Raw genomic sequence first — 25,741 nt, 5'->3', positions numbered from 1 at the left:
TGAAGTACAAACTAGTTCTTCACTGGGTTGGAAGATGGATAGTTGTGTGTACCCTTATGCCCTGACAAGCACTGACAGTAAGCACTGACAGCTCCACCTGACTTACTGCTACTGATACAAAACCTTAAGCTCTACAGAATCTAAGGAAATGTTTACAGCTACCTGGAGTACTTTTGCCTAAGTGACACACCTAACACAGAAAGGACTATAAAACAGCTGGGGGATAAAAAATAAACCAAATCTGTTGGCTAGTTCCATGTCTAAACCACTTTAGTCTTTAAATGAAAGTGTTAATTAGTTTTAGGGATTTAATATTCTCAGAAAATTCATATAAATCAAACAGACAAAAGCACTACTTAAGCATACCTGTGGGCTGTGTGTTTCACAGTCCATCGCTTGAACAGCAGCAGTGAAGTGTCCACCACTATGTCGATGCTGGTGTGTAGGATCTGACCGTGCTCTTCCACTGTTGCTTGTTCCAGAAGATCCACCTGTAAAATCGTAACATGCACAGTAACTAAAGAGACACAAAATTTAAAGGAAGCTGTAAAACAATGACAGCATGAAGATATTTAAAATGCTTCAAGGTAAAAATACAAGACCTATGGTAATCACTCACATTTTTGCTTATCTACTTTTTAGTTTTTGTTGGAGCTGTTACCTGTTCCAGATGATTAATTTTTTTTTTTTTTTGAGCATGACTGACACACTTGTTTTTTAATGGAAAAAAAAAAAAAGAAAGGAAAAAAAAAGAACAGAGAACATTTATCTGGGAAAGACTCCTTTGATGTGATTAGGAAATAGAATTTTGTTATCTGTTACTGAGAAAAACTTACCTGAGCTTGAAGATGTACTAGAGGTGGTTCCTGAAGACTGTGACTGCTCCATGGCAGGACTCGTAGACACACTGTTACTTGTGTTTGTACCTTCGTCTGCTGTTTTCTTGAAGAAACTATGCTGTAGGGCATAATAAGGTTGAATTCGTGTCTTAGGGTCATAATCAAGCATCCTTAAGATGAGGTCTTTGAACTTCAAGTAGTCAGCTACAGTATGACCCGATTCCCCAGCACGGCGTCCACCTGGTCCTCCTGTTTCAACTCCTAGTATATTGTGAAGTTTACGAGTTCCAGGTGGTTTGTATTCCTGTTGGAAAGTCAGAAATTGCTTTAAGTCAAGTTATATATGAAGCCTTGGATGTACATACTTTAAACATGCCATAAAAGAAAGTAAGTAAAATAAAAGTAAGAAACTGTTCAATACTACAGAAAATGATACTTAATCAACTGTCTCACAACATGGAACAATAATAAAAATAAAGCTACATTTTCAGTAAGGTGAGATGTAAAACAAAGTAACATCTCACCATTTTTTGGGGTTTGGGTTTTTTTTTTTTTTTAAGAAACAGTCCATGACAACTATCATTCTAGTTATGTAACCTACCCTTTTTCCATCTTTGGTCTTCTTCAAGTTCCAAGTGCCCTCTGGCAACTTCTCAAAGAACTTTCTTGCTTTTGGTGCTTGGTCAAGGATGTGGGTAGGTGGTATCCCCAAAACTTCCACTATTTTATTCATTTGATCCACCTGTTCCAAATAAAGAATATTTGTGAAGAACACATGACAGACAGCTGAGCAGTGTAACAGAGTGAGATTCTAGTCATATGGGAAGCAAATATTAACTACCCAGACAAGTTCTAAAGTAATTGTTAGATTATATGAGAAATCCAATATGTACAAAACAAATTAGTGAATAAGGAGGAAGAGGAGGGGACCCAGAAACAGAAAATTATTAACAGGCAATTTAGAGTTCTGACAAAACATTGCTGCCATTGACATTTATTCATTTTAGAATTACTATACTTCCCTAATTTATGCATTAAACAGATTAAAGTCATGGTGAGAATGAAGGAAAAAATGAAATCAAATTACTTGTATCATAATATAGCTGCATACCTCATTTGCCCCACTAAAAAGAGGCTCTCCAGTGTGCATCTCAACTAAAATACACCCAAGGGACCACATATCAATTGCAAGATCATAAGGCATTCCCAGTAGCACCTCTGGTGATCGATAAAAACGACTCTGGATATATTGGTATATCTGAAAGAAAAGCATCTAAAGGTAATACACAGCATCCAAAGAGCACTATTATGACTCTGTATTACAAAACAGAACTACCATGAAATACATTTTTGGTATAGGGAAAGCCAAGGTATCAGTGACAGTAAAAAGTTATCTATATATTGCATTAACAAAAATATGTAAATGTTAATTTATGTATTTATTAATTTATGTATTTATTAATACTAGCATTCACACTAAACAAAAAACAAAAAACAAACAACCAAAACCAAACAAGTGCAGATTCACTCATGATGACAGTATTTTACACTTTAGGGTTGATGAGTGTAATCTCATGCAATTACAGGTAATCACACAAAAAAAATTGAGTCTGGCATCACCCTAAGAAAACTATTCCACAATCCACATGGGTATCATATTCAGACAAAACTGATAGTAAAAGATCAAAAACCACAATTAGGATGTGATGAAAATTAGATTAAATTATAAGGTGATTCCAGGAACTAGTAAACAACTAGAAAAAGCAACTTCCTTCCACCCCCAACTATCCTGCTCGTTTCACAAGAAAGAAAATTTAAGATAGAATTCAAGAAAATCAAGATAGATTCTAAACCTGGAGACTGGCTTAAATGTAGGCATATTAAAGAAAAAGCCAACCAACCAACCAAACCAACCAGCCCTAAAGAGCTTAACAAAAAAACCCCAAACCAACTCTGAAACCGTTAACCAAAAACAACCAAACAAAAAAATACCCAAAACAGAACCATACTTTATATTCTAAGTAACATGCAATTTTATCCAGCACTTTCCACAAAGGTGCTGATACTTCCTTACCACTTTTTAAGTTAACTTTAATGCGTAATTACACTAGGGTTTGTATTTGTGTTTCGTAAGATCTCAAAATTTCCTATTATTGACCTAAACAATCCACATCTCACTTCACCTCCTGGTGTCTTCCATCACCCCAGGCTGAAAAGTTTCTACTTTATAGCAAAAAGTCCTTTTATTAACCTAAATATCTGTATCACCACTGCTTTCAATACAATATTCAATATTCTTACCCAAACCTATTATTGGAAAAAGCAACAAGGTGCTACTGGCCAGTCCCAACTCCACAAGAAAGAATTAGGGGACTTCTGTTAAGGTTGGTCCACGAAGTTTCGTAATTCTTCTCATATAATGATCCCATCTGCAGTATTAGTAGTCATACTTAATATCTTTTGCAAATTTTGCATATTATTGGGAGGTTTTTTGGTTGGTTTGGTTGGTTTTTTTAACATCAAGCTTTCTCAAAGCAGAAAGATATCATTCACAAACTTATAAGTAAAACTGCCAAAGGTACAAAACAGACCTGTGAAGGTTCAAAATCTTTTTTCAACTTCTATGTATAAAGTCTTCCTTAACTCTCTAACTAACAATTTGTTTTCAGTGCAAACAACTAAAGCAAAGGTACCCTGAACAGAAGTGGTCATTTGCTCAGCCAAATAGAATTCTTTCCACCAGGAAAGGGTCTCTTTGTACTAGGACTATACGGCGCAAGCTGAACAGGACATCCTGATAAACTTTTCAGTGAGTAAATTGTCAGTACAAATCAAACACTTGAGGAATATGATTCAAAGCTTTTCCTAAAGAAAACAAGCTTTGGCATCCAAGCAGAATTATTTATGATCTTATTAATAGTTATTGTATGTATTTTAACATTTCTTAAAGCAAATATAGAGCTAATTGGCTATGTTGGACTGACTATGCTCAACAGATTCTAACAGCTCAAACAAAAAACGCACTCATCTTCAAAGTACATGAATAACGGGTCATAATTACAAATTACAGATCTATCTTAACCTGAAGAACTGTTGACAGAAAGCAATTCGGCCCTTCATCCTGGAAATGCTTTGCACATACACATCTTTACTCATAGTAATAGCACCACTAAGCTCAATTTAGTCTTTCCACAGTTGCTAAAAAGTGTTTGTAAAAATGGGTTAGTTATAAACGGTATCTGGTTATAGTGCAGTGCAGTGATACTGCACTGCCTCAATCCTCAAATATCTTATCTCCAAGGCACACTAAATAGAGGATGTGAAGTGGAAGGGGTAATACATATGGAATAAGAAAAAAATAAAAGAGTGTTTTATTTAATAGCACTGCAGACTTCTACAATCAAACGCTCATGCATTCTGCATTAACATAGCATAAAAACATAACCAAGGAAAAAAGAAAGATGGAAAGTTTATCACTATGGTGATAGTTTATCTACTATGGCACTAAAATCCGTATTTAAAGGTCCTATGAACTGTTGATCTCTAACACTCTATGTAAAATCTGTTACTATTTCATTTCAGTCATCATTAACAAAGTTTAAATTAGCTATCTAGGTATTATGACTTAAAAATATTAAATTTTCCATATGTATGCAACAGAAGCATAAAAAGAATTTTTACTAATACTCACCCTCTGTCCAAGTTGACACGAACTGCCAAAATCAACAATCTTGATAGCGCTTCGTTTGGGGTTACAGAGCAGGATATTCTCAGGTTTTAGGTCACAGTGAATGATACTAAGTTCAGGAGTCGCCAGAAAGAGCAGTGCAGTGCACATTTGCTGTGCAAATTTTCGTGTCAGGTTCAATGAGACACCTCTGAAGTTGGTGTTCCGCAACAGATCATACAGATTGTAGGACAGCATTTCAAAGACTAAGCAGAGATGGTTTCGGAACATGAAGTGGCGCTTCAAATGCACTTTAAAAGGGGGAAGAAAATAATTAACACGTATCCTGTGTGGTAAATATTAAATAGTAATTACAACACAATGCTTAAATATTTTAATAAATACATAGGAAGCTGACCTGTGAGTAAGATAATACAGTGTGGGGTTTTTTTCTGGATCAATGGATATTTACAAAATATTGCTCATGCCTAGGGTAAAGGGGACATTTTACACATCTGAAGTGTCCTCAGGTGTGACTCACTAAAGCTGTATTAACCAAAAAAATGATTTAAAGGATAGAAAGGATAGCTTTTCAAAATAAGGTATCGTTCTCCTATTAGCAAAGGCAAACACACTTGTGGGTAAATAAAAATAACAGCAAAAAAGACAAGTGCAAACTGTGCGTAACACAACGTTTGTCAGAACGCTTGAGCTTTTTCAGGGGACGGTTCATTCCTCTACCCTCCTAAAGCTAAATTGCATTCAAGTCCAAGCAGACTTGAAAAAAAGTGCATATACAGCAGCATTCTCAACAGTAAAGCAGATATCGCACTTTAGACTGAATTATGTATCAGGAATTTCCCTTACATTTACAGAGAAAATATTTGACTGTCAGATTCATTTAAAATATACTAAGACATTACTGCAATTTATAAGCCGTGACTTCAATGGATTACTTCAATTAGTAAAACTGATCAATATCCGAAAGGCATTATATTCATTTCAATCAGGCATAATCTCAATTTATGGAAGCCACCAATCCAGTCCAAATCCAATCAATTTTTTTCATGAAATAGGTGAAAAATTCATTGCATTAATCTGTTTAGAGGCAAGCAGGGTTTACCAGTCTGTCAATCATTCAGGTTGAAACTGGAGAAATACTTCATCCCTCAGACAAAAAACAACACACTCCCCTTTTTGTCATAATAAAATCTTGAACCAGTATTATCACAAGGAGAATTCAGACTTTCAATTAAGGTCATTACTTGGTGTCCTATGGATTTTTTTGCTCCATTATCATAGGCCAGTTCTTCACGTGTCCCTTACAACTTACCTGTACAACATCATTTGCTTCCACCCTGATGCCAAATTCCTGCAATACATCATTGTCTAGACCTTTTCTATTTTCTCATCTTTGCCATATTTCCACTCTCCTCCCACCATGAAAGTATCAGCACCTATTCACGTTCTTGTGGTCTTCCTACACTTGATTTCAATTTCTACCCACACCACCTAAGCTTGCTGGACCTGCCGACTTGACTAGAATCACCACTTACTCCACCTGATTTATAACTACCAGCATGCTACTGTCCAGCTAGTACCACCTGCAACCATCACATAGCTCAAATAGTTTGGATAAGAGCTGAACTTGCCATATTTTTCCTTCACTGGAGACATGACATTTGAACACTTCTCCTGCCACCAATTTTCATAATACTTAAAGACCTTAACACATTCTTACACTTGTGTTAGATCTGAAGGAAACCAGTCAGAAGGTTTGAAAGCACTAGAGGACATCTGACAGAAATGTAAGTAGTTAAACTTTACGTCCTAAAATAATCAGGCTATAGTGTATTTAACCATGTTCTCCCTTAAGTCTACATTTTACATCACACGGTACATATTGTAATACTTGCAATGCTTTCAGCATTATTCAGCTATTCTCAGCATCATTTATCTGAAAGCCTACGAGGGGGTGAATTGTCCACATCCTACAGATTTATTCTTTATATTAATATGCTGAATGCTTCAACTAAGTCTTGTTGCAAAAGCATGTTCATAAGCAACTGTTCCTATACTTATAAATATTTTCCAGTGAAGTGCCTAGAGATCTCAGTTTTCCATGGTCAGCTTTTGTACAGCATGCAATACAAGGTATTCATTCAAAACAGTTCCATTTTCTTAATCACTCTTTTTCATACTTCTCCATCTCTCTTTACAACATGCTGTTGCTTTCCTTCCATCGTCTTTTTGCCTAATTCTTCACTCCAGAGGATAGACAGGATTTAATAAACTTTTTACATGAGCTGACTTAATTTCGGCATTATTATAAAGTTTAAGCAGCATTATAATAAGTGAAGGGAACAGCATTCCAATCTACAGGAACCGTCAAAATTATAAGCTTTAGAATATTTCTGAGCTATAAATGACTAAGTCTTAACATTTACACAAGTCTTATCTCAGCTCTGTTATACAAAATTTTGAGCTTTTTAAACACACACAATCAAAAAATAATGATTAAGCTAGCCATAAAACTACTGCATAATGCTGGTTTACATTAAATATGCATGCTCTTATCCATGACAGTTCTGAGATCACTTAAAATATATTTGAAGTAGTGAAAGAGATGTAAGCTACCACAGATCACAGCTTCTGTGGAAAAGCCGGTCCACGGCATGTTCTTCAGGCATCCAAATCATTAACTGCAAAAAGAAAATTCTACAAAAGATCTCAACACTACAAAGTAACAAGCCTTTTATCCCAAATAATGTCATAAATTCTTCTTCTGGATCTGGTCCTGTCGCACAGCAAAGTGGAAAATTTGCACTACATAATATTAATAATTTTAAAAGCTGTATCATTCTTTTGCTTCTGTAGCACCAGAACCACCTACAATATATCAAGATCTAAAATATTCATAATTTGATTAATAAAAATTAAGAATAACTATTCAAATACCTATATAGTACTTCATCTCAGTGTCATGTTTGTTCATAAGCTCAAGCAGTCGCACTTCAATCTGGGCTTGGTTTAAGAAAGCCTTCTTGTTTTTTATTATTTTGATAGCCACCCACTCCTGTTCCACTCGATCATAAGCCTTTACAACCTGCAAGAGAAAAGTCAAATGTATCAGTAAAATCGCTCAAGCTTTCAAAATACAGTAAAGCTTGCTTTCTAATCTTTCTTCACTTTCTGAATGCAGAGAAAACATTAGAGCTTTTATTCTTTCCAGTTATATTTCCTTTCTTAAGTTTCTTCTCTTACATGATACTACAATAAAGCCACAATTGATCATGTGACATTTATTGCAGTAATGTCGCAAAACAGAACTGAGGCTTCATTGAGCTTCGCTGAGGCTTCACTAAGGCAAGCATTATATCCAAATGCAATTATCAAAACATCAAAAACAATACTGTAAAACGGCTGACAGAATCCAAGAAAAACTAACAAAAGCAACAAATGAAAAGCTCCATCCTCCTTCCAGCCTTTTTCTCAAGCCTTGGCTACAGCTACAAAAAGTCAAAACAAATGTTACTAAGTAACATTTGTAATAGGTAATCCCCAGCGCTAGACTACTGTTTTAATTTAAAAACCCAAGCCAAACAGCTAAAAATGTGAACTGACAGCAAAAGGCTGAGGATTTGCTCATTGCAAAATGCCTTACCAGATCTACATACTAAAGTATATTCAAATGTTATCTGTAGTAACAAGAAACAGCACAAAATATGAGTGCCTTGAGCAGGCACTCAGTATAACGGGATTAAGAAAAATTAGTTTAATTTCAAAATGAAAGAGGAATACCACTTCAAATGAAATGCATACTATGATTCAAATGAATTATGGGTTGCTCAGCTCATTCACATTACCTGTCCAAAGGATCCTTTGCCTATTAAAGAGTCAATTTCATAACGATCCATCCACTTCTCCCCATTTTTTACAATATAGTCATAGTTGTCATCATCATAGCCATCATTGTAAACTTTTCTCTCCTTTTTGTGACTGGAATCATCTCCTTGGCCCTGCTGATGCCGCCGTTTTTTTTTTGCATAGTAAACCTAAACATGAAAAGTAAGAGCACTTTTTACAACATCCGTTCAATAAAGAATAGAATCAGCTATTATCATCATCATACCTAATCCTGTGATTTTAAAATGCAACTTCCACTACTGGAAAAATAAACAATCCTCTCCTGCTATCACTCTATTTGAAGTCAAGTCTTATAGCAAAGCAAAGTCTTGATGAATAATTTAAAAACTCAGAAAGCAGAGCTAAATAAACGCACAAATAACACTGATCCCTAGAGTTCATACGTGCAAAAAGAAAAGATACATCACTGTACACTATACACACAGCAAAATTAAAAACGGTAAGCAGCCTGGAAAACAGTTATCAGTTGCTCTTTCCACAAGACTGGAAAAGAAGAATTCCAAGGAAGTCAGCAATCCCGGCAGAAATCCATTGACATTCCCTACAATTGCTAAAGAGTTAGAAACTAACTGATGCTTTCCTATATTAAACACATAACTTTTATATTTTTACATTTGCCAATAATATTTACTTAAATATTTTAGGCAAAACACTTCACTATTTTCCATAAGAGACCTTAGATTTATTCATAAAGGTTTATAGCATGAGCTAAAAGAGTGTTTGTGCCACTCGTATCTCCTTACCATGCAATAGCAAAGCTCAACGTTCGTTTATAAAATAACAGAAAAATAAACTCCAGGATAAAAAAAATTCCTATGTACTGGACAGAAAGCATGACATCCATGATCCCAAATGAGATGTGAACAACAGACAGAAAGCTTGATTTTTCTTATCTCTTCATGAGATTATCCATAGAAAATACACTTAATAATGTATTGTAAACAAAAACTTCGTATCGATACACGTTACAAAGACAGATGGAGCCGTTACCTCATTAATATGCTTGTATGTTTTGATCAAATCTACGGAGAGTTTCCTCAATGGAGCAGTGGCTGGATCACGGAAAGTTTGGGGCATCCGCCTCTGTAATATGACCATATCATAACTTAGAAAAAAACCCTAGGACTTTAACAACGTAGTTACTACACTTAATTGTGATATTCCTCACAGAAATGAGCTATTTCATTGCAACAGTTTTTTTCTTTAAGCCAATGTTAAAAAAAGAAAAACAAATATAGGAATAAAAAGAAATTAGTGGTTTAGTTAAGTTACTTTTTAATATATTTAATTTATCACAAAACAAAAAAATAAATCCCAAGATTCCAACCTCTCCTACAATTATGCCTAACAGGCTTAATTCCAATAAACAGTTTTTCCCTCAGTTATAAATACAGCTCCTTTGACAACAGAGACTCTTGCTGACATTACTCTTCTACCTCCTGACTGATACATAAACTGTAACCATATTTAATGTATAGTTGCATTAAAACCACAAGTGGAAGTTAACAGTAATAACTACTGGAAAACTGTAGCAGTTTGCCACATTAAAACTGTATTAAATTCCAAATAAAACAACCTCAGGCCTACCATACTGTGCAATACCCAAGCCTAAATCTAAATCCTAAAGAAAATCTACAGAAATATAAAGCATGCACATGAACACCATACCTACTTTCAAAGTTTTAAAACAATGTCCCTGAAAATGTACTTATGTTCCTCATTTGTTTTTCCTAAAATTGACTATATTTAGAACAAAACTATCTTCAACAGCAGGCCATTTTTTTATTGGTTTCCTGAAGAAACAGGACTTAGGTGTGATAAAATTATTTGCGTGCCTCTTTTTTATTACACACACACGCGCGATGTAAATTCTGGATCTACCAATCAACTTCTATTCCTCCCTAAGATTTGTTTGAAATCTCAGAAGATAAAGTTCCTGAAAAGGTAAAGTTTCAAGTGGCAAGCTGGAGGTGAGTAGTATCCCCAGTGAAGGCAGAAAAAATTAAGTCGCGAACTACTTCACTTGGCTACAGCTGACTACCCGGTCAGCAGGCATTCACTTAACAGCACAACTGTACCACCAGACAAGCTCTGGCAACTTCTCTGTCTCACCCAGTGAGAGTGTCAGATGGGGAGCTAGGAGAGAGCAGCGAGGTTAGTGGGACTGCTCCCCTGGCCTGCCTCTCTCTATCCCCTCTTCCCAATGACAGAAATCCACAGGGCAAGTTTAAGCAATACCATTGGACAAAAGTTGGTTTCATATATGCTAAAGCTTCTTCTACTTCCTTACTCATTATTAAGATGGTTAGGTGATCGAGCACCACCATACTCAGCTTTACAACTCTCATCTCCCATTATCTCATCTCGTGCCATCAAATACACTCACTCTCATAACTCTCTTCACTTCCAAGTGCTTAATTTCACCTGCTGCCTCCAATTAACAGCTAAACTGATATGTAACCTCCTGCAGAGCTGAGGAAAGAGCATAAGCCATCAACAAATATACTGAAACTGATTTTTATATCAGTAGTGCTGAACTAATAAACAAACTGGAAAAGTGTAACTGTTCTGTCTTTCATGGTATTACTTAATATTCAGAATGGTGCAAATAGCTCGGGTATTTTGCTCAATGACAAAAAAAAAAAAAAAAATAAAGTAAGTGACCCAAAATAATTCTTACAAACAGAACTGATAAAGAGAGTTTGTGCTTCTGAAATCGGACCTGAATTCAGGTACCCAAGGAACCATACTAGAAAGCTCAGCTCACGCTCTCATCTGGTGGATGCACAGAACACATGGAGGCGGAGGGAAAAAGGAGAGTGAGAGCAAGAGCAAGAGAACAGTACAGAGCATGAACAAGGGAGACAGCTAAAAACTGGGGGGAAAGGCAAGACACTTCCAGTAAGCTTACTGCATCTGCGTGAGGCTGGGACTCCCAACAGGTACAAAACCCACTGGAGCCGAAGGCTCCGGAGAAACGGCAATTTAAATCTTTGATGCACACCACTCCAAATATGCCCACTTAACACTTTTACACCCCTGCAAGATTGCTGATTTGTGGTCTTTTTGATTAGGGAATGTTTCTCACAGACAATACAATACAGTTAAAATTCCCTCAGGGAATTTTAATCCAAGTCATGCCCTAGGTGTTTGTTCCAGTCAATTCACTTTTGGATATGGCCACTACTATCAATTTCCCTTAAGGAGTTTTACCAAATTAATTCCTTAATTCTTTTTTATTACAAGCACAACTATTTTGCAACTGAAGTTTCCTAAACAAGGGATTTGACATTTACAAAACATTTTTGTTTCTTCCTTTCATCTGCCAAATATGAACCATTAAACAAATCACACCTAAATATGATCTCTTTTGGTTCTCTCCCACAGCACTGTTAAACAGCTGAACAGCACCTAGTCCTAATCCCCACTGTGACTGTTACAGGCTTTTCAAATGCAAGTATTTCTTTTAAATTTCTTAATCTGACTTAAAGAGGTTATTGGAACACCAGAACATGGGTAGATTTTGCTGGCAAAAGAAACCATGCCGAAGTGCGCGAAAACTGGTAGAGACCAGCCTCTGTCCTAGGCTGACATGATCAGCACAGGGTCTTCGTTACGCAGGTTATGAGTTTTGAGGAAAGAGCCTAATGTGGAAGAACTCCATAGTTCAGATCAACTATTCAGACATAAGGTTGCTCGAATTTGGCAAGGGAATTTGTCGGACAAGTATTCATGTTTATTTTCCAATTTATAAATCAAAGTTGCTTGCTTACTTAAAAAAAAAATCTTCTAGTTTCAACTCTGAAATAAGCAGCCTTGTGGAAAAAAAAAAAAAATCTAATTTGTTGCTGTTCCCTAACCATAAATAATTAAAATTCCGCAGGCTACCCCTACGTTCCTTGCAGCCGGTACCTTATTTGAAAATTGTGCTTTTAATTGTGCATTTAGATAGTCACACATTCCTGAGTACACACTTTAACCTGTATGAACTTTTTGACAGGTACTATTTTGCTATCTTGGGTTCATGAAGCTTTGGGTGGGAGAGGAGAAAGAATTGACCTCTTCTTCCTCCCCCTGTTATATTGCAAAATTTGTTACATTCTCCTCTTTTTCCAAGATTCTTTTGGAGACTATTGTTCCCTTCTTCTTGATGATGGAAGACTCTGGAGCAAAGTGGTCATTATCCATCTTATACGGTAACACGATAATACCCAAATTCTTTATCATTGGGGTAATACTGATTTCCCTCTTAGCTTCAAAGAATGCTCAACCACAACAACAAAAAAAAAAAAGACCACAACAACAAAAAAAAGACCACAAAAAAAAAGAAAAAAGAAAAGAAAAAGAAAAATCCTATTGCACAAGCTTCAGTCTCTATCTGGTGGTCAGACAGCAACACTGCAACCTCAGATCTTCCCAAAGACAGAACACAATATCAAAAGACATGCTTGTTTTTCAAGACAGAGACAAGAAACTGCTTTCATTACAATTATACATGTCAGTAAATACCCATCACATTCTGACTGGTCCACGCTTATGCCTCAATGCAAACAGTACAGCTACGTGGGATGGTACCACGATGAAAATTACACTGCAAGTAAGGAACTGAAATTTTATTTTCTTACCTATTAACCAAACACACATAACATAGTGCTGAGAAGCAGCCTGTAACTAGTCTAAACAAAGAAGAATCAAACACAGAAAAAGGCAACTGAGAGCCCCACTTACGTGTACTCAACACATTTGAGACAAACCATGTCTAAAGGAAACTATGACTTTTAACTCAGGGATGTTATTTTAACTAGTATAGTCTTTGAGGTTTAATGAATGAAGGAACAGATAACATTTCTCTCTCTTTAGACATATGCTTTGTTATCTAAAAAACAGATGGCACTGTTCCTTACTAAATGCATTTTATTTTGATTACGGGAAATTCTGAGCAGATACATATATTCTGTTAATGGAATGTTTTAATTCAGATTTTTTTTTTAAATAAAGATCCATCACCATCCACATTCATTTAAAAAAAAGGAAGAAATAAAAAAGAGAAATTCTACTTGTGTATAGTACACGTTCCATTTTACAAACAGAATAAATAATGAAGATTTTTCTATTATAAGGGTAACTTTTAGCAAGTATTCAAATTGCAATGACCTATTTTATAGAGTCCTATATTAAAGTACTGAATGGACCAGTCTCATCTCCTACACCCCTTGCTATTCAAAACCCTTCTTGCATCACAACAATACAGGATAGGAAGTTGACGGTAATCCCATATCGTGGTGGGCAGCCACATAATAGATGGTGTCTCCAGTGGGTCAACAAAACAGATGTTTAATTGCTATAACCACAAGCCACAGTACCACTTCCCCATAATATACAGCAAACTTCAAATTTTTTTAGAAAAATGACCAGAGGAAAAAGCAGATGTGCCAGAGAAATCCAAGACTCTTCTTCAAACTGACTGTACTCAGAGTCAGAACTATATGCAGGTAGGGACAGAATTTCAGTCCAATTACTTTAATCACTGACTTGCGTCCTGTGAGTATTTCCCTTCTATTCTGGCTTCCTTCCCCAAATAAATAAGGTTGCTGAATAAAAGTAATAGTAAGAAACAGATAAGTTTAAAATTAAATAAATAAATAAAACCAGCAAGGAAACAAAGGTCATCTGCCAAGATTTCATCCTGCCTGATTCAGCCCAAACATTATTTTAAAAAAGTAGCGGGGAGCAGGGGTAAATAAGAGAAAGGGAATGAAAAATCCCACTCTGAAATTCTTGTTGCCAGAGCAGAAACATATTTTTCTAAATAATGTCCAAGATAAATGGAAAGTGAAAGAAATGCTTTTACTGAAATGAACTGCATGCTCACATTCATCACAGAGTCCGATGAAGCTTGACCATCACCAATAATAATGTTGCTGATTAGGTAGCTAAAGTAACTGAACTAAGGACTTGCTACTGCCTGCTAGAACACATTAACTTTGCAATGATCTAGTTGCAATCAATAAAATCTCTGGACAACATGTTCAGTAAAACCTAGAATTTTGCAGGTGATACGTGATATTAGATACATAGAGAGAGAAAGATGTTCAGCAGTCAGCCTGACCTTTTAATTCCAGGTGCTTCATGAAAGCTGAACTGTTGGAATTTCTTAGCAAAATCTGCCCAGGAATCTCACCTCAACTTCTTTGACAGGTAAATGAATTTTCTAATTTTTTGTACTTAACTGAAAAAAGTTCCAGGCAATCTGAGTATCTATGACAAAGATAAAGATTAGCACAGCACAAAAGAAATACTTGTTTGAAGCTGTGAAAACTTTTTAAGCTCTTATCTTCTATTCACATCAGGCTATGCTGAACTCTAAAGATGCAACCAGTTGAAACAGGAAAAAAAGAAATATTACTGTTTGTTACTGCTGAAGGAGAGAAGGTCCACAGATCTCATCTATTCTGTTCACTCTAGGCCACACGGTCTTACTGCCTTCCTGAAGCTGGCTCTGGCACTTGTCAGAGAGGTGAGACCACACAACCAAGAGCATGACCCCATCCTGCCAGCAGGCCAGGCAATGGTGAATCACAGATTTAAAGTAAACCCTTACAATCCAGCAGTTTTCGGGAAACAAAAGCCTTAAGCCTGACTACTGAAGAAAAAAAAGAAAAAGACAGAGCTGGAAGTTTTTAACTGTAATTTAAAACCTCATAAATAAGTGAAAAACAAAGCAATCTGGTTGGCTTTGAAGTATCTTCCTGTTATTTGTTTCTTGCCAATGCTGAGATGAGTAAGTTTTGGCCACCATAGCCCAAAAGCAATAGGTGCAAGAGAAGATTACATAAATAATATTTTAAGGGCTACGTATAATATAAATACACATAATTTATAACTTTAATATAAATTGTCATTACTGTCTCCGAACCTTTAATCTGCTACTGCAAATGATTCATAAAATACCCGAATATGGTCTGCAAGCCATTACAAATCAAAAAACAAGAAGGACAGAGTGGGAATAAAACCAACAAATTAACATTCAAGCCCAAGCTTCCCCATTATTTGGTTATGAATGAAAATCATTATGGAACTTGAACAAGACAATACTCCTCCAAAAAAGGAGTCAGTCCTCAGTAAAAAGACAGACACAAAAATAACCTGAAAAAAACATAATAAGGCAGATCATCTTTGCTATTTATCAAAATGACAGAAAACGCTGCTGTTCTACATGCTAAAACTTAACAGCTACTCTTAGCAACTGACAAGCAGTATCCTTGTGTGTCTTGCTGCAGCCTGAAGAAATTTACTTTTGGGGGGAACTACTTCATATCTATTATTCCTATAAAACGTCAGCATTCCAAAAGCTGAGGCTTCATCCTGGCTTTTATTTTCAAGCAAGTCATTTTTGTGTGGATTCAGAAAAAATATTCTGTTTACAAATTTCAGCAAATTTAGCCATCAAGAAAGTAACCTTTGTAACACTTGTATTCTCGATTCCATCAATGAAAGAGGCACTCAGTGATACACTAACCTGCTCCGCGAATTATTTAACAGAAGCGAGTTTACTGAAACGACGGAGTATTTCAGAGAGGAGAGGACAAACCTTCCTAGCAAAAGGCAATTTGCCTACGCAGAGCACCGCCTTGCAGCAAGGCTGGCAATGCAATTCGGCACTCTGGCCAGCAGATGGTGGCTGGAGCTCGGGAAAGAATTTTGCCTGGCAGCTCCAGCACAACCACTACCGACCCTGGGAGATCCCTGCCTCGTTGACCCATCTGGCTACTGAATCAACAAGGTAATGGAGCGCTCTTGGGAGCAAAGGGGCTGGCAACTCGCTGTTAATCAACTGTTGGATGCTTGCACCCAAATGGGCTACTGGTAGGCTGTTGAAACCAGTAAGCACCAAAGCTGACCCAATCGTCCAGGCTGCTGACAACTACTGTTGTATTAGGAAATGATGGGAAACTGAAGCTCAGAGACCCAACTTCTCATCTGTTTCACTAGATGTAAGAAATTGCATTAAAAGGATCTACCCTTTAAGAAATACACTTCCTGCATCTGCCAGAAGTCACCTTTTTCTTCTTCCTATTTTTTATGGCTATTAGAGCAATCTAATAAGCCTTCTACAACACTCAGCCTAGTCCTTTTGCTGCCCAAGCTGAAAACATGGTCTTCTTAACCATACGTACTTGCAAACACAGAAGTATGTCACCTTATGTGACTGAAGAGTTTGCCATTACTGAAAGGTTAGTCTGGTGTTACAACCCTTAATAACAAACAAGCACGTAACAGAAAGAACTAGTGGTGGGATTCCAACAGAGGAATGAAACAACCACACAAGGATGGTTCAGAAAATTATCTCTATGAGAGTTTTTCAGAATTGACATATACAGGACAGAGCTGCTTTTATCAAGGACAGAGAGGAACAAGTTGCAGCATATTCAAGGCAATACCTTGAATAAAGAGGATTCCTGTAGAAATGTCATAAAAGAAAAAATCTGTATGATGTATCATTTAGACATGAAAACCTGGATGGTATGCAGATTATTCCTGGAGCGAAAGGCAAGATGGTAGTCCACAGCAATGGAGAAACGTAAGACAGCACTAAGGCTTCAACAACAGAGAATCACGGCTTTTATAAGAAGAAAAAAAGAATAAGAGTTATGTTTTAAACAAGATGAACTAGAGCGGACAAAAGGGCTATTGAAATAGAAATAACAAGAAAATTTTCCTGCACAGAGACAAGGTCTAGAGAAGATGATCTGACTCATTAGCATAAAGATGTTACCTGGATTTGGTTTTGCAGGTAAGATGAAACAGAAGTGCAGTGCAAAGGCAAAAAGCAATTGAGACAGCCCAAGAGAGGCTCATATAGAACCTCCATACCAACCTGGAATCTGGTGAGAACTCTTTATGGGACTTGTTAATGGGAGAAGCAAAAGAACTCAAAGAAGGAAAGAGTCACGAAAGGCAAGTAGTAAGAAGACTTTAAAAAGTTGCCCACCATCAAAGTCAAGGGTGCTGAAAGCAGCTGACAAAGGATAAAGGAGTAACAATTCTGAGCTGCTTAGGCAGAGGACTATAAAGACTTTGACAATGCAATTGCAGTAAAACAGGAAGAAAGAAGCTACAATGCAGAAAAAACAAGATGCAACTTGAAAAATAAAAACATTGATTCTAAAATAGTGTTAGTGGTGCAAAGACAACTTGACTGCCATTATCAAGGTGGCGAGCTGATCACTTCTTCATATGGATAACTTTCCAGAGTCAACCACAGCTTCATCCTTACATTTAACATCTTCATCTCAGTGGGCTGCATTTTTTGGTCAACAATTCTTGGCTATGCTCCAAAAACTATACTTCAGCTACCATTTTAAAGCCATTGTGACCAAAACCAGCAACAGATGGTGACAATCCTGAAGTTCCTTGATTTTCCTTTTTGGTTTGAAAACATGAACAACCAAACACTAATATACACTAAAGCTCATAAATGTGATGCCAGATTGTGATGCTTAGGTAAGTATCTTGAAAGGTTTAAGGAACACAGCAACTTTTCTTAATTGGCAGACTGATTCACTAACCTCATTGTGGAGGTTTTGGGGGACCTTTAGCCTAAAAAAAGTCATATAAAATACCTGTGTAGATTTCTGACGCTAAATACTATCATACATGAGCAGATTTACTCTTACTACTGAGTGGCGCTCATGAAAGTAAAATCACCCTTGGCCAGCTCCTTTCACTTCACCAGAGCCCTACTCATTACAGGTCTCCAAATCCTAGTGTCAAATATCCTGGCACTTAGCTTTACCATTCTCATCCTCTTTAAACCTTCCCTCTTTCTGCGTAAGTGCCTTCCTACAGAAGAATACCAACAGAGCATCTCTTGATGGTACTGTAGATTTTTCTATCGAAGCCATATTGAACACAAGAACAGACCTGAATCTGGTAGCAGTAAAAGACTTCACTCACCATCTTCTTTAAGCCTGCATCAAATTTTGAAGCTCTGACTTACAGACTTCTGGATTTTAAGCTTTTAAACCTATCTGTGTTCATGTCTCCACAACTGGGCTATGCCATTTTTAGGAAAGAAACAGAATTATCTCTTACACAGAGCAATACTAGCTCTTGTGGCTAGCCACCTAGGACTATTAGTTAGGAAGCTACTTTAGGAGTTCTAGCAACTCAGAAGCAGTAAGGAGGAAACAGTGATCTTGACAGCTCAAAAGCATCCGTAATCATCATAATCCCTGTGTTCATTTTACCTCCTTGCAATAGTATGTAATAAATTATTAGTAGTAAACCCCCAATGATAGCATAGCTTTAGATTTTGCTTTTTTTTAAAAAAAGTGTATCTTCCTTAATAAAAAGTATCTACTGTACAAAACTCTCTATTTCAAATACACTAACCAGTAACTCTGCATTAGAACTGTCCATTAGAACCCATAATAATGGAATCACATTCTAACATCAAAAAACAAACAACTATTATTAAAATCTCTTTCCAAACCTCCACTTAGACAATCTTTCTCCCCTCTCATCTCAAAAATGTTAAAAGTAGAATAATCACAATAAATACGTACCGGATGTTTAAAAACAACTTCCAGAAACTTATTAATCCACCCATCCTCAAAGAGTCAGGAGTTAATTAATTAAAAAAAAAAAACAAAGCAAAACCCAAACAACAAATCCCACAAAAACATATTCCCTGATCTTGTAATTTATGGGTGTATAATATATTTAGAAAAATAATTATTTCATCTACAATGACTTTTTTGTTATCGCTTACCTGGTTTGTTAATAATACAGGTGGCTCAAGCTGTTCAGCATATAAGGCAGAAGAAACCTGTTGGTCATTTATGTTCTGCTGCCGACGATCACTGTACTGCTGATGCGAATGGGACATCTGTCCAGCCATCTGAAGGCCAGTAGCATGGAATGAAAACGATGGTGCAAGCCGAACAGATGAAGGTTTGCATGCTGAAGTCTCTCCTCCTGCAAAGACAACGTGAGTTTTTAATGTAGGTAATGGCTTGAAAATATTTACCTCAGTTACCCTAGCTTACAGAGCTTAGAAACACTAATAGTTTCACCATTTTAACACACACAAGAGTTTTCATACACAATGCACTCAGAAATCATCCTCATGTAAGGATTACCTAGCTGAAGTGCTTCTTCTAGTTGGCACTAGATGATCTTGAAGGTCCTTTCCAACTCTACCCATTCTATGATTCCCATTTCACTGTGACAACTTACTTATTAATCGTTTATTCCTATTTATCTGTAACATCCCTCTTCTAACATCTTCACCTATGTGTCATAACTCAAACGGAATTTGACAGAGGTTATTTTCAAAGATAAGAATTTTGTGGATGGATTCCATGAAAGCCAGAAAAACACACAAGTTCTGCCTTTCAAGGTTTCTCACAACAACTTTCTGTACCAAAAGAAAAGCAAAGGTAGCGCCCAGCCTCAGCAGCTCATCTTCCCTGGCCTCAATGTTTATGCCTTCCTAGAAACTGCTTAGCTTACTAGACTACATTTTTAACTTCCACCCATCTTCCAATGCACACTGTACTTCAACTCGGCTTCCTGACTCCTACTACTGAGTTTCATAAAGTTATAGGTAGCAAGCACTGCAATTTGAATTAATTCCTTTTTTGGGAAGGTGAAATCAGACTGCAAGAAGCAACTGCAGAGCAACTGCCAAGCGAGAGACAAACTAAACACTTGGTGTCAAGTTGCAGGAGAATGCCAAACTGTATGGCCGAAGTACTGGATTCCGTAACATCCTGAAAAATGCCAAATTCCACAGGCACAGAATCTGCCTCTAACTGGGACAGATCCCGCACCTCTCAAATCTTGTTTCAGACATCTGTCAGATGGCACTTAATTGGTCCATAGTCTACTTGTATCTTCATTGTCTTCTAACAGTGGAAGACAGATTAAAGTACAATTTGTCTTTCTCTCTTTGCTAATGAAAGTTTAGCATGTTCCACATTTAATATCCATCCTTTAGCATTCTGCTGACTCTGCCAGAGGTGGGAAGTTCTCTAAATGGATGCCATGTTGGCACAACATAGAGAGTCAGAGCAGGATGGGACAAGTAGCCAGGCACACTGAAGCCAACATTGCCACCGAAGGAGTATGTGTGAAATCAGAAGCCGAAATCTGGAACCACGATTATTGGCAAAGATCAAATTTAGAAGCAAGATGCGAAATAATCAAGCACCTTAACCAGCAAGGGAAATCCCCATTTCCTTTACAATCGAAACCTTGCAAGAAAATACAATCAGTAGAAAACAGTAGATGAACACCACCCATCAATTTGATTTTCGTAAAAATAACTGACTGCTCAATTTGCTACCTATTCTAAGTTAAGAAAAAAATGAAATACTGACAATGATACTGCGTCATTGACTCAGCACCTATCAGGGCAGCAGGAAAACCATGTGGGATGAAATCAAACACTAGTTTACATTGAGATCATGTTTTTTTTTAGAAAAATACATTCACTAAAAGAAGTCAAAATAATATTCAAACAGCTATAAATAAGAAAGCCTATATATAGTATAATCACTATGACTTTCAAAGAGGTGTACTAAAATTGTGCCGTGAAATACCCACTGACAGACGACTGGTATTTTTCTCCAGTGTTACAATTCAGTACTACTGAAAGACTAACACAACAAACTGCTTCAGAAAATGAACTGGTTGCCCACAAGCACCCACATATTTTCACAATGTTTCATTAAATCTTCAAACATTTTACTTAAAAAAAAAAAAAAACACAAAAAAACCACACAACAAAAACCACCACAGAAACAAACAAATTAAACCAAAAATACCCCAAAACTTTCACAACGTAACTATGATATATGAAAACTCCCTTTTTTGTGTGCATTATGGTGCCTCTGGTAACATGATAAAGTATCAAGATGACCTTACAAGTGGAAATAAAATAAAATAAAGAAATTCCTGACCTCAAACCATTATAAGCTAATTCAACCTAACATTGCACAGAAAATTACTCTAACTCCAGTAAAATGTCCATTAAAAACTGCTTTGTGATTTTTAACAGAAATACAGATCCTAGTAAACTCGGAAAGTGAAACTGTCCTCCAACATTTAAAGATACAGTGAAAATAAATATCTGAGTGTAAAAGTTTTAAAATGCTTGCATCTTTTTCTGTTTTCATTCCAAGTAACATCTTATGTTCACCTATGAATTGGGCAACAGATTGTTGCCGCCTTTTTTAAATTTAAAATTATGTATTATGAACTTCAAAAATTCACATTTAAATACAGGGGGAAAATATGTGCAAAGATTCCAATGCATCAGCTGATCTCTCTCAAAGATATCATGGTTCCTTTATATATACATATTTGGTTCCCTTATATATATTATATCAGATCATGTAAAAACTGGATATATTTTTTTTTCCTCCCTACTGTATTTTCTTAAGATCTAAACTCAATTTCTACTAGAGAATCAGAGTTGATCTTCCATCTATACAACTTGGTAAATTTAGTGTACGTTTACTTTTCAAGATATACTGAGCACTCCTCTAAGAATGGGTGAACACACATAAGACATTATTTGGTATGTCTACTTTCTGCTCTTTTAATTTCTTCTGATTTTCTGCTTAACCTGCAGAAAAAATAATCTCATTTAGCAACATTATGGTGACTGAATTAAAAGTCAAAACAATATCTAAATCAGATAGTCAGAAATACCATTAATTCTAAACTGTAGAGCCAATTACTTTAAAAGTTTTATTTCTTATATTTTTTTTACCCCAGGCCACAGTTTCCCAATAGTATACTAGATACCTAGCAAATGAGATAACTTAATAAACCCCAATTTTATTTTAAAAAATTCTGCACTTGCACATGTCCCTAAAAAAGCAGAAAGCTCACATATATACACAAAAAAATCCTGGTAGCATGGAGTTCTCATTTACAAGTTGATTTCATAGTATCTTCTGACACTCACTCAAAAGATAACAACAAATCTGAGGATGAACTTAATGCACTACACACAATTAAAAAAAAAAGAAAAGAAGAAAAGTAGGAAAGGATTAGAATTATAATTATCTCACAAAAGAACAATCAAAATATTAATGTTTCCCTTCATCTTTAAACTTTTGACACTTGCACACCCTTTCTCTCCTCAGTCCACTAGGCAGGACAATGAGGCTGCAGCTTTCCTGGTCTTCCAAACTGACGATGGTCAGTTGGACCAACTCAGTTAATTCAACAGCAACGCCCCAGAAAAGAGCTTCATGATTTATAACAAGGCGATTGGACTGAAGAATCACAAAGAAAGTTTTTCCAAGGACCACAGTTTGACGAATAAATTGAATGAATAAAATAAGTTAACACCTTTTTGAAGATTCAATGTTTGTGATTAACAAACCTTTTCCTATTTGCTTGGAGGCAAGTCATACACAACCTATGATGTCAACATACGTGATTGTATCCAACAAGAAACTTTTTATAAACCATTGTTCTTTGGTACAAACATAAATCAATTTCACAGAGCAGCACTGAATCTCAGAAATAAGGACATTACTAAACACAAGATCCTCACTAGAGTGTCATGACCTGAAGTTTGTTACAAATAGATGGATGGAAACTGGCTGGCTCACACAGCATGTTCTTATACCAAATAGAAAGGCATTTTGATAGTCTCTGTGAAGATGGTGGTATCCACGCTTAACCATGTTAGCAATAAGCAAGAGCTACCTGGGTCAAAGGATCAGTTGCCAAGTAGTTTTCATCTTTACTATTTCTTACTGTCACTGAAACGGAGACACACAATGTCACAGACTTCTCTTGCTGAAAACAGCCTTAGCTATCAACAAAAACAAGTAATGCTCAAGTTATGGTCCCTGATGAAATACCTGCCCTTGCCACATTTCGGACTTTGTTCCATGACACCTGCAATCCTACCCCAGTACAACTAATCCCAAGAGAACACTCATAACTTATATTACGAGCCAAAAAACACCCAGTGACATGTTAGGAAGGAATGAAAGGAGAAAGAAGAATTGGCTAGAACAACAATGCTGACCTCCTTTGGTTTTAGGCCGAGGAGTCAGTCAGCTATAGAAATAGAAACATTTGTGTACATCCATTAATTGAGGTTCACAAAGCCCCTGGTGGCCGAAGCTCATTTGGAGAGCTCTAGACATTCAAAAAAGTAAGTGATCTCCTTGCCACCATGGGAGTACTAAAATCCACAGGAGCTCGTTACCGCGCCACAACCATAAATTCTACAGGACAGAAACATCTAAGGAACAAGGTCTAGTCAATCATCAATATTCCTTTCTAACCACTGTAAGTTCAAATGATTACATGTTGTGAAGCACCTTGGGAAGGAAACAAAGTGACAGAAAACATAAAGTATGCCAAGATCTTTATGCATGAAGTACATTAATGGAAGAGATTATCTTACGAATGGGCCTTATCTAATGTGTTAGTTCAGGGAATGGCATAAAAATACACAGGTTTATGTATGTTTACAGTTTAAGTTTTCACGGTTTACAACAAACCTTTATTTGCCTGCGATGAGATTAAATCAGAACTTGTTATAAAGGTCCCACTACAGAAGGCATCCCTTATTTCAGCGTTGAGAGTGTATGTCCCTTTTCTACAGTCATGAATGTAACAGCTCTTTTAAAGTGAAGCTGTTCAGAATACTGTTTCATTAGTGACATTCCATACACCATAATATAAGCAAAATATAACAACAGTAACTTCTTGACTTTTGTAAATTTACTGTCTCTGGAAAGTAACAAGTGAGGAAGCAGTGAGCATTAACAGAATGCAACACTACTGTATGAGCAAACCACTGCTAACCAGAAGAAAATGCTTAAAAGAGGGCCAATAGCATAAATGTGATGATAGAAAAAACTTAAATTATAACCTCAAAAGAGGTTCATAACTCAGAACTATCTGAAAATACAGATACTGCAAAAATGGATTGCTCTATCATATGGAAGAAGGTAGGTTTTCTTTCTTTAAAGCATCATCTTAACACAGTGGAAGAGCCTAAGTTCAAGAATATACTTGTTTATTTGGTGAAGATCGGATGTACTTCTCTGATTCAAAATAAGTTTGTCTTAAATGACTTTTCCAAGTATCAAAAAAATTAGTATCTCAAAGTAGAAAAATTACTTGAGATGGTAGTTACTGAATGGTAGTTACTGATGATAGTTACTACTATAGAAAAAATTTCGGTACAATTTTGCAAAGATTTTTAAAAACTCAATGCAGTTTCAAAATTCAATTTCCTACCTCATCCATTTTAGATTCTGCTATTCCCATTTTGACATCAGTCTACAGAACTCATTTAAACACTACCTCCTCCCCAAATAAGTATCGTAAGGTAACCAAGTGGTGCAATGCATTGCTGGCCTTCTGCTTTTAACACAAAGCAAGACACAAATATTCACCCATTGACTGTAAAGAGTAGCAGGTGACAGTGTGCCACCCCAAGAGTGGATCACTGTTTCAAAAAAAAAATTGTGTATTGAGGTCATTTAAATTTGGTATCTACGGATATGAACATTTCAACTGAAGTCTTCCCTACAGGTGGGCCATTGTGAAGTCTATTCTCTGGACAAGACTGACTGATGTCTAATGAAATTGGAAGCCATGCTACAGCCTTTCCCACAGTCACTGACTGAGCACTGGCACAGCTTGCCCAGAGAAGCTATGGATTACACATCCTGGGAAATACTCAAAACCCAGCTGGGCACAGACCCAGGCAACCAGCTCTAGATGGCCCTGCTTGAGCAGGGGGAGGTTCAACTAGTTGACCTCCAGAGGTCCCTTCTGGCCTCAACAGTTCTGTGATTCTATGCCACAAATGTCGGCACAAAGTAAGAGACAGGATTTCTTTTTTTGAATCAGGGAGTTGTTAGATCCGCTCCTCTGTCATGGGAGACTGCATCTGAACATCCCCATAGCAATGAGATAGTTTCTCTGCATTTCTGTCACCCAACTCATTAAATACATACCCTGCTTCTCAAAGGATGTATGTGACTCTCTTGGTCACTGTCTCATGGTTCTAAGTATTCTATTTCAGTATACTTATATCAAGGGATAAAAAAGGAGACAAACTCAGACATTAAAGTCACTAGAACATTAAAAAAAGTGACATTTCCTTAATACTTCTTCATACCTACTTATTTCACACTTAAAAATTAAACCCAAAAAAGGACCATTGTAACACTTCTGACCCCGTGAGTTATACAAGCTTGCCTTCAAGACGGACAAAAGCATCCTCCAGTGCAGCCACAGATCTTGATTTCAT

General features: G+C 36.5%; 1 protein-coding gene across 1 annotated transcript in view; it reads right to left on the bottom strand.

Moving 5' to 3' along the window:
- DYRK1A (dual-specificity tyrosine-(Y)-phosphorylation regulated kinase 1A) overlaps positions 1-25,741 on the bottom strand; it is a 27,174-nt gene extending 1,433 nt beyond the window's left edge. The window contains exons 1-10 of the mRNA XM_009891365.1: positions 25,690-25,741; positions 19,208-19,413; positions 9,424-9,516; positions 8,373-8,561; positions 7,465-7,612; positions 4,531-4,817; positions 1,951-2,097; positions 1,441-1,581; positions 837-1,143; positions 367-491 (exon numbers count right to left, since the gene is read on the bottom strand). Coding sequence (XP_009889667.1) covers positions 367-491; positions 837-1,143; positions 1,441-1,581; positions 1,951-2,097; positions 4,531-4,817; positions 7,465-7,612; positions 8,373-8,561; positions 9,424-9,516; positions 19,208-19,413; positions 25,690-25,741 — 1,695 coding nt within the window. The remainder of the gene's footprint in view (positions 1-366; positions 492-836; positions 1,144-1,440; positions 1,582-1,950; positions 2,098-4,530; positions 4,818-7,464; positions 7,613-8,372; positions 8,562-9,423; positions 9,517-19,207; positions 19,414-25,689) is intronic.

The sequence above is a fragment of the Charadrius vociferus genome, unplaced genomic scaffold, assembly GCF_000708025.1.
Source record: "Charadrius vociferus isolate BGI_N301 unplaced genomic scaffold, ASM70802v2 scaffold298, whole genome shotgun sequence".
NCBI classification, from domain to species: domain Eukaryota; kingdom Metazoa; phylum Chordata; class Aves; order Charadriiformes; family Charadriidae; genus Charadrius; species Charadrius vociferus.
Note: the sequence above shows the minus strand (reverse complement) of the source record. Positions and strands in the feature narration are given on the sequence as shown.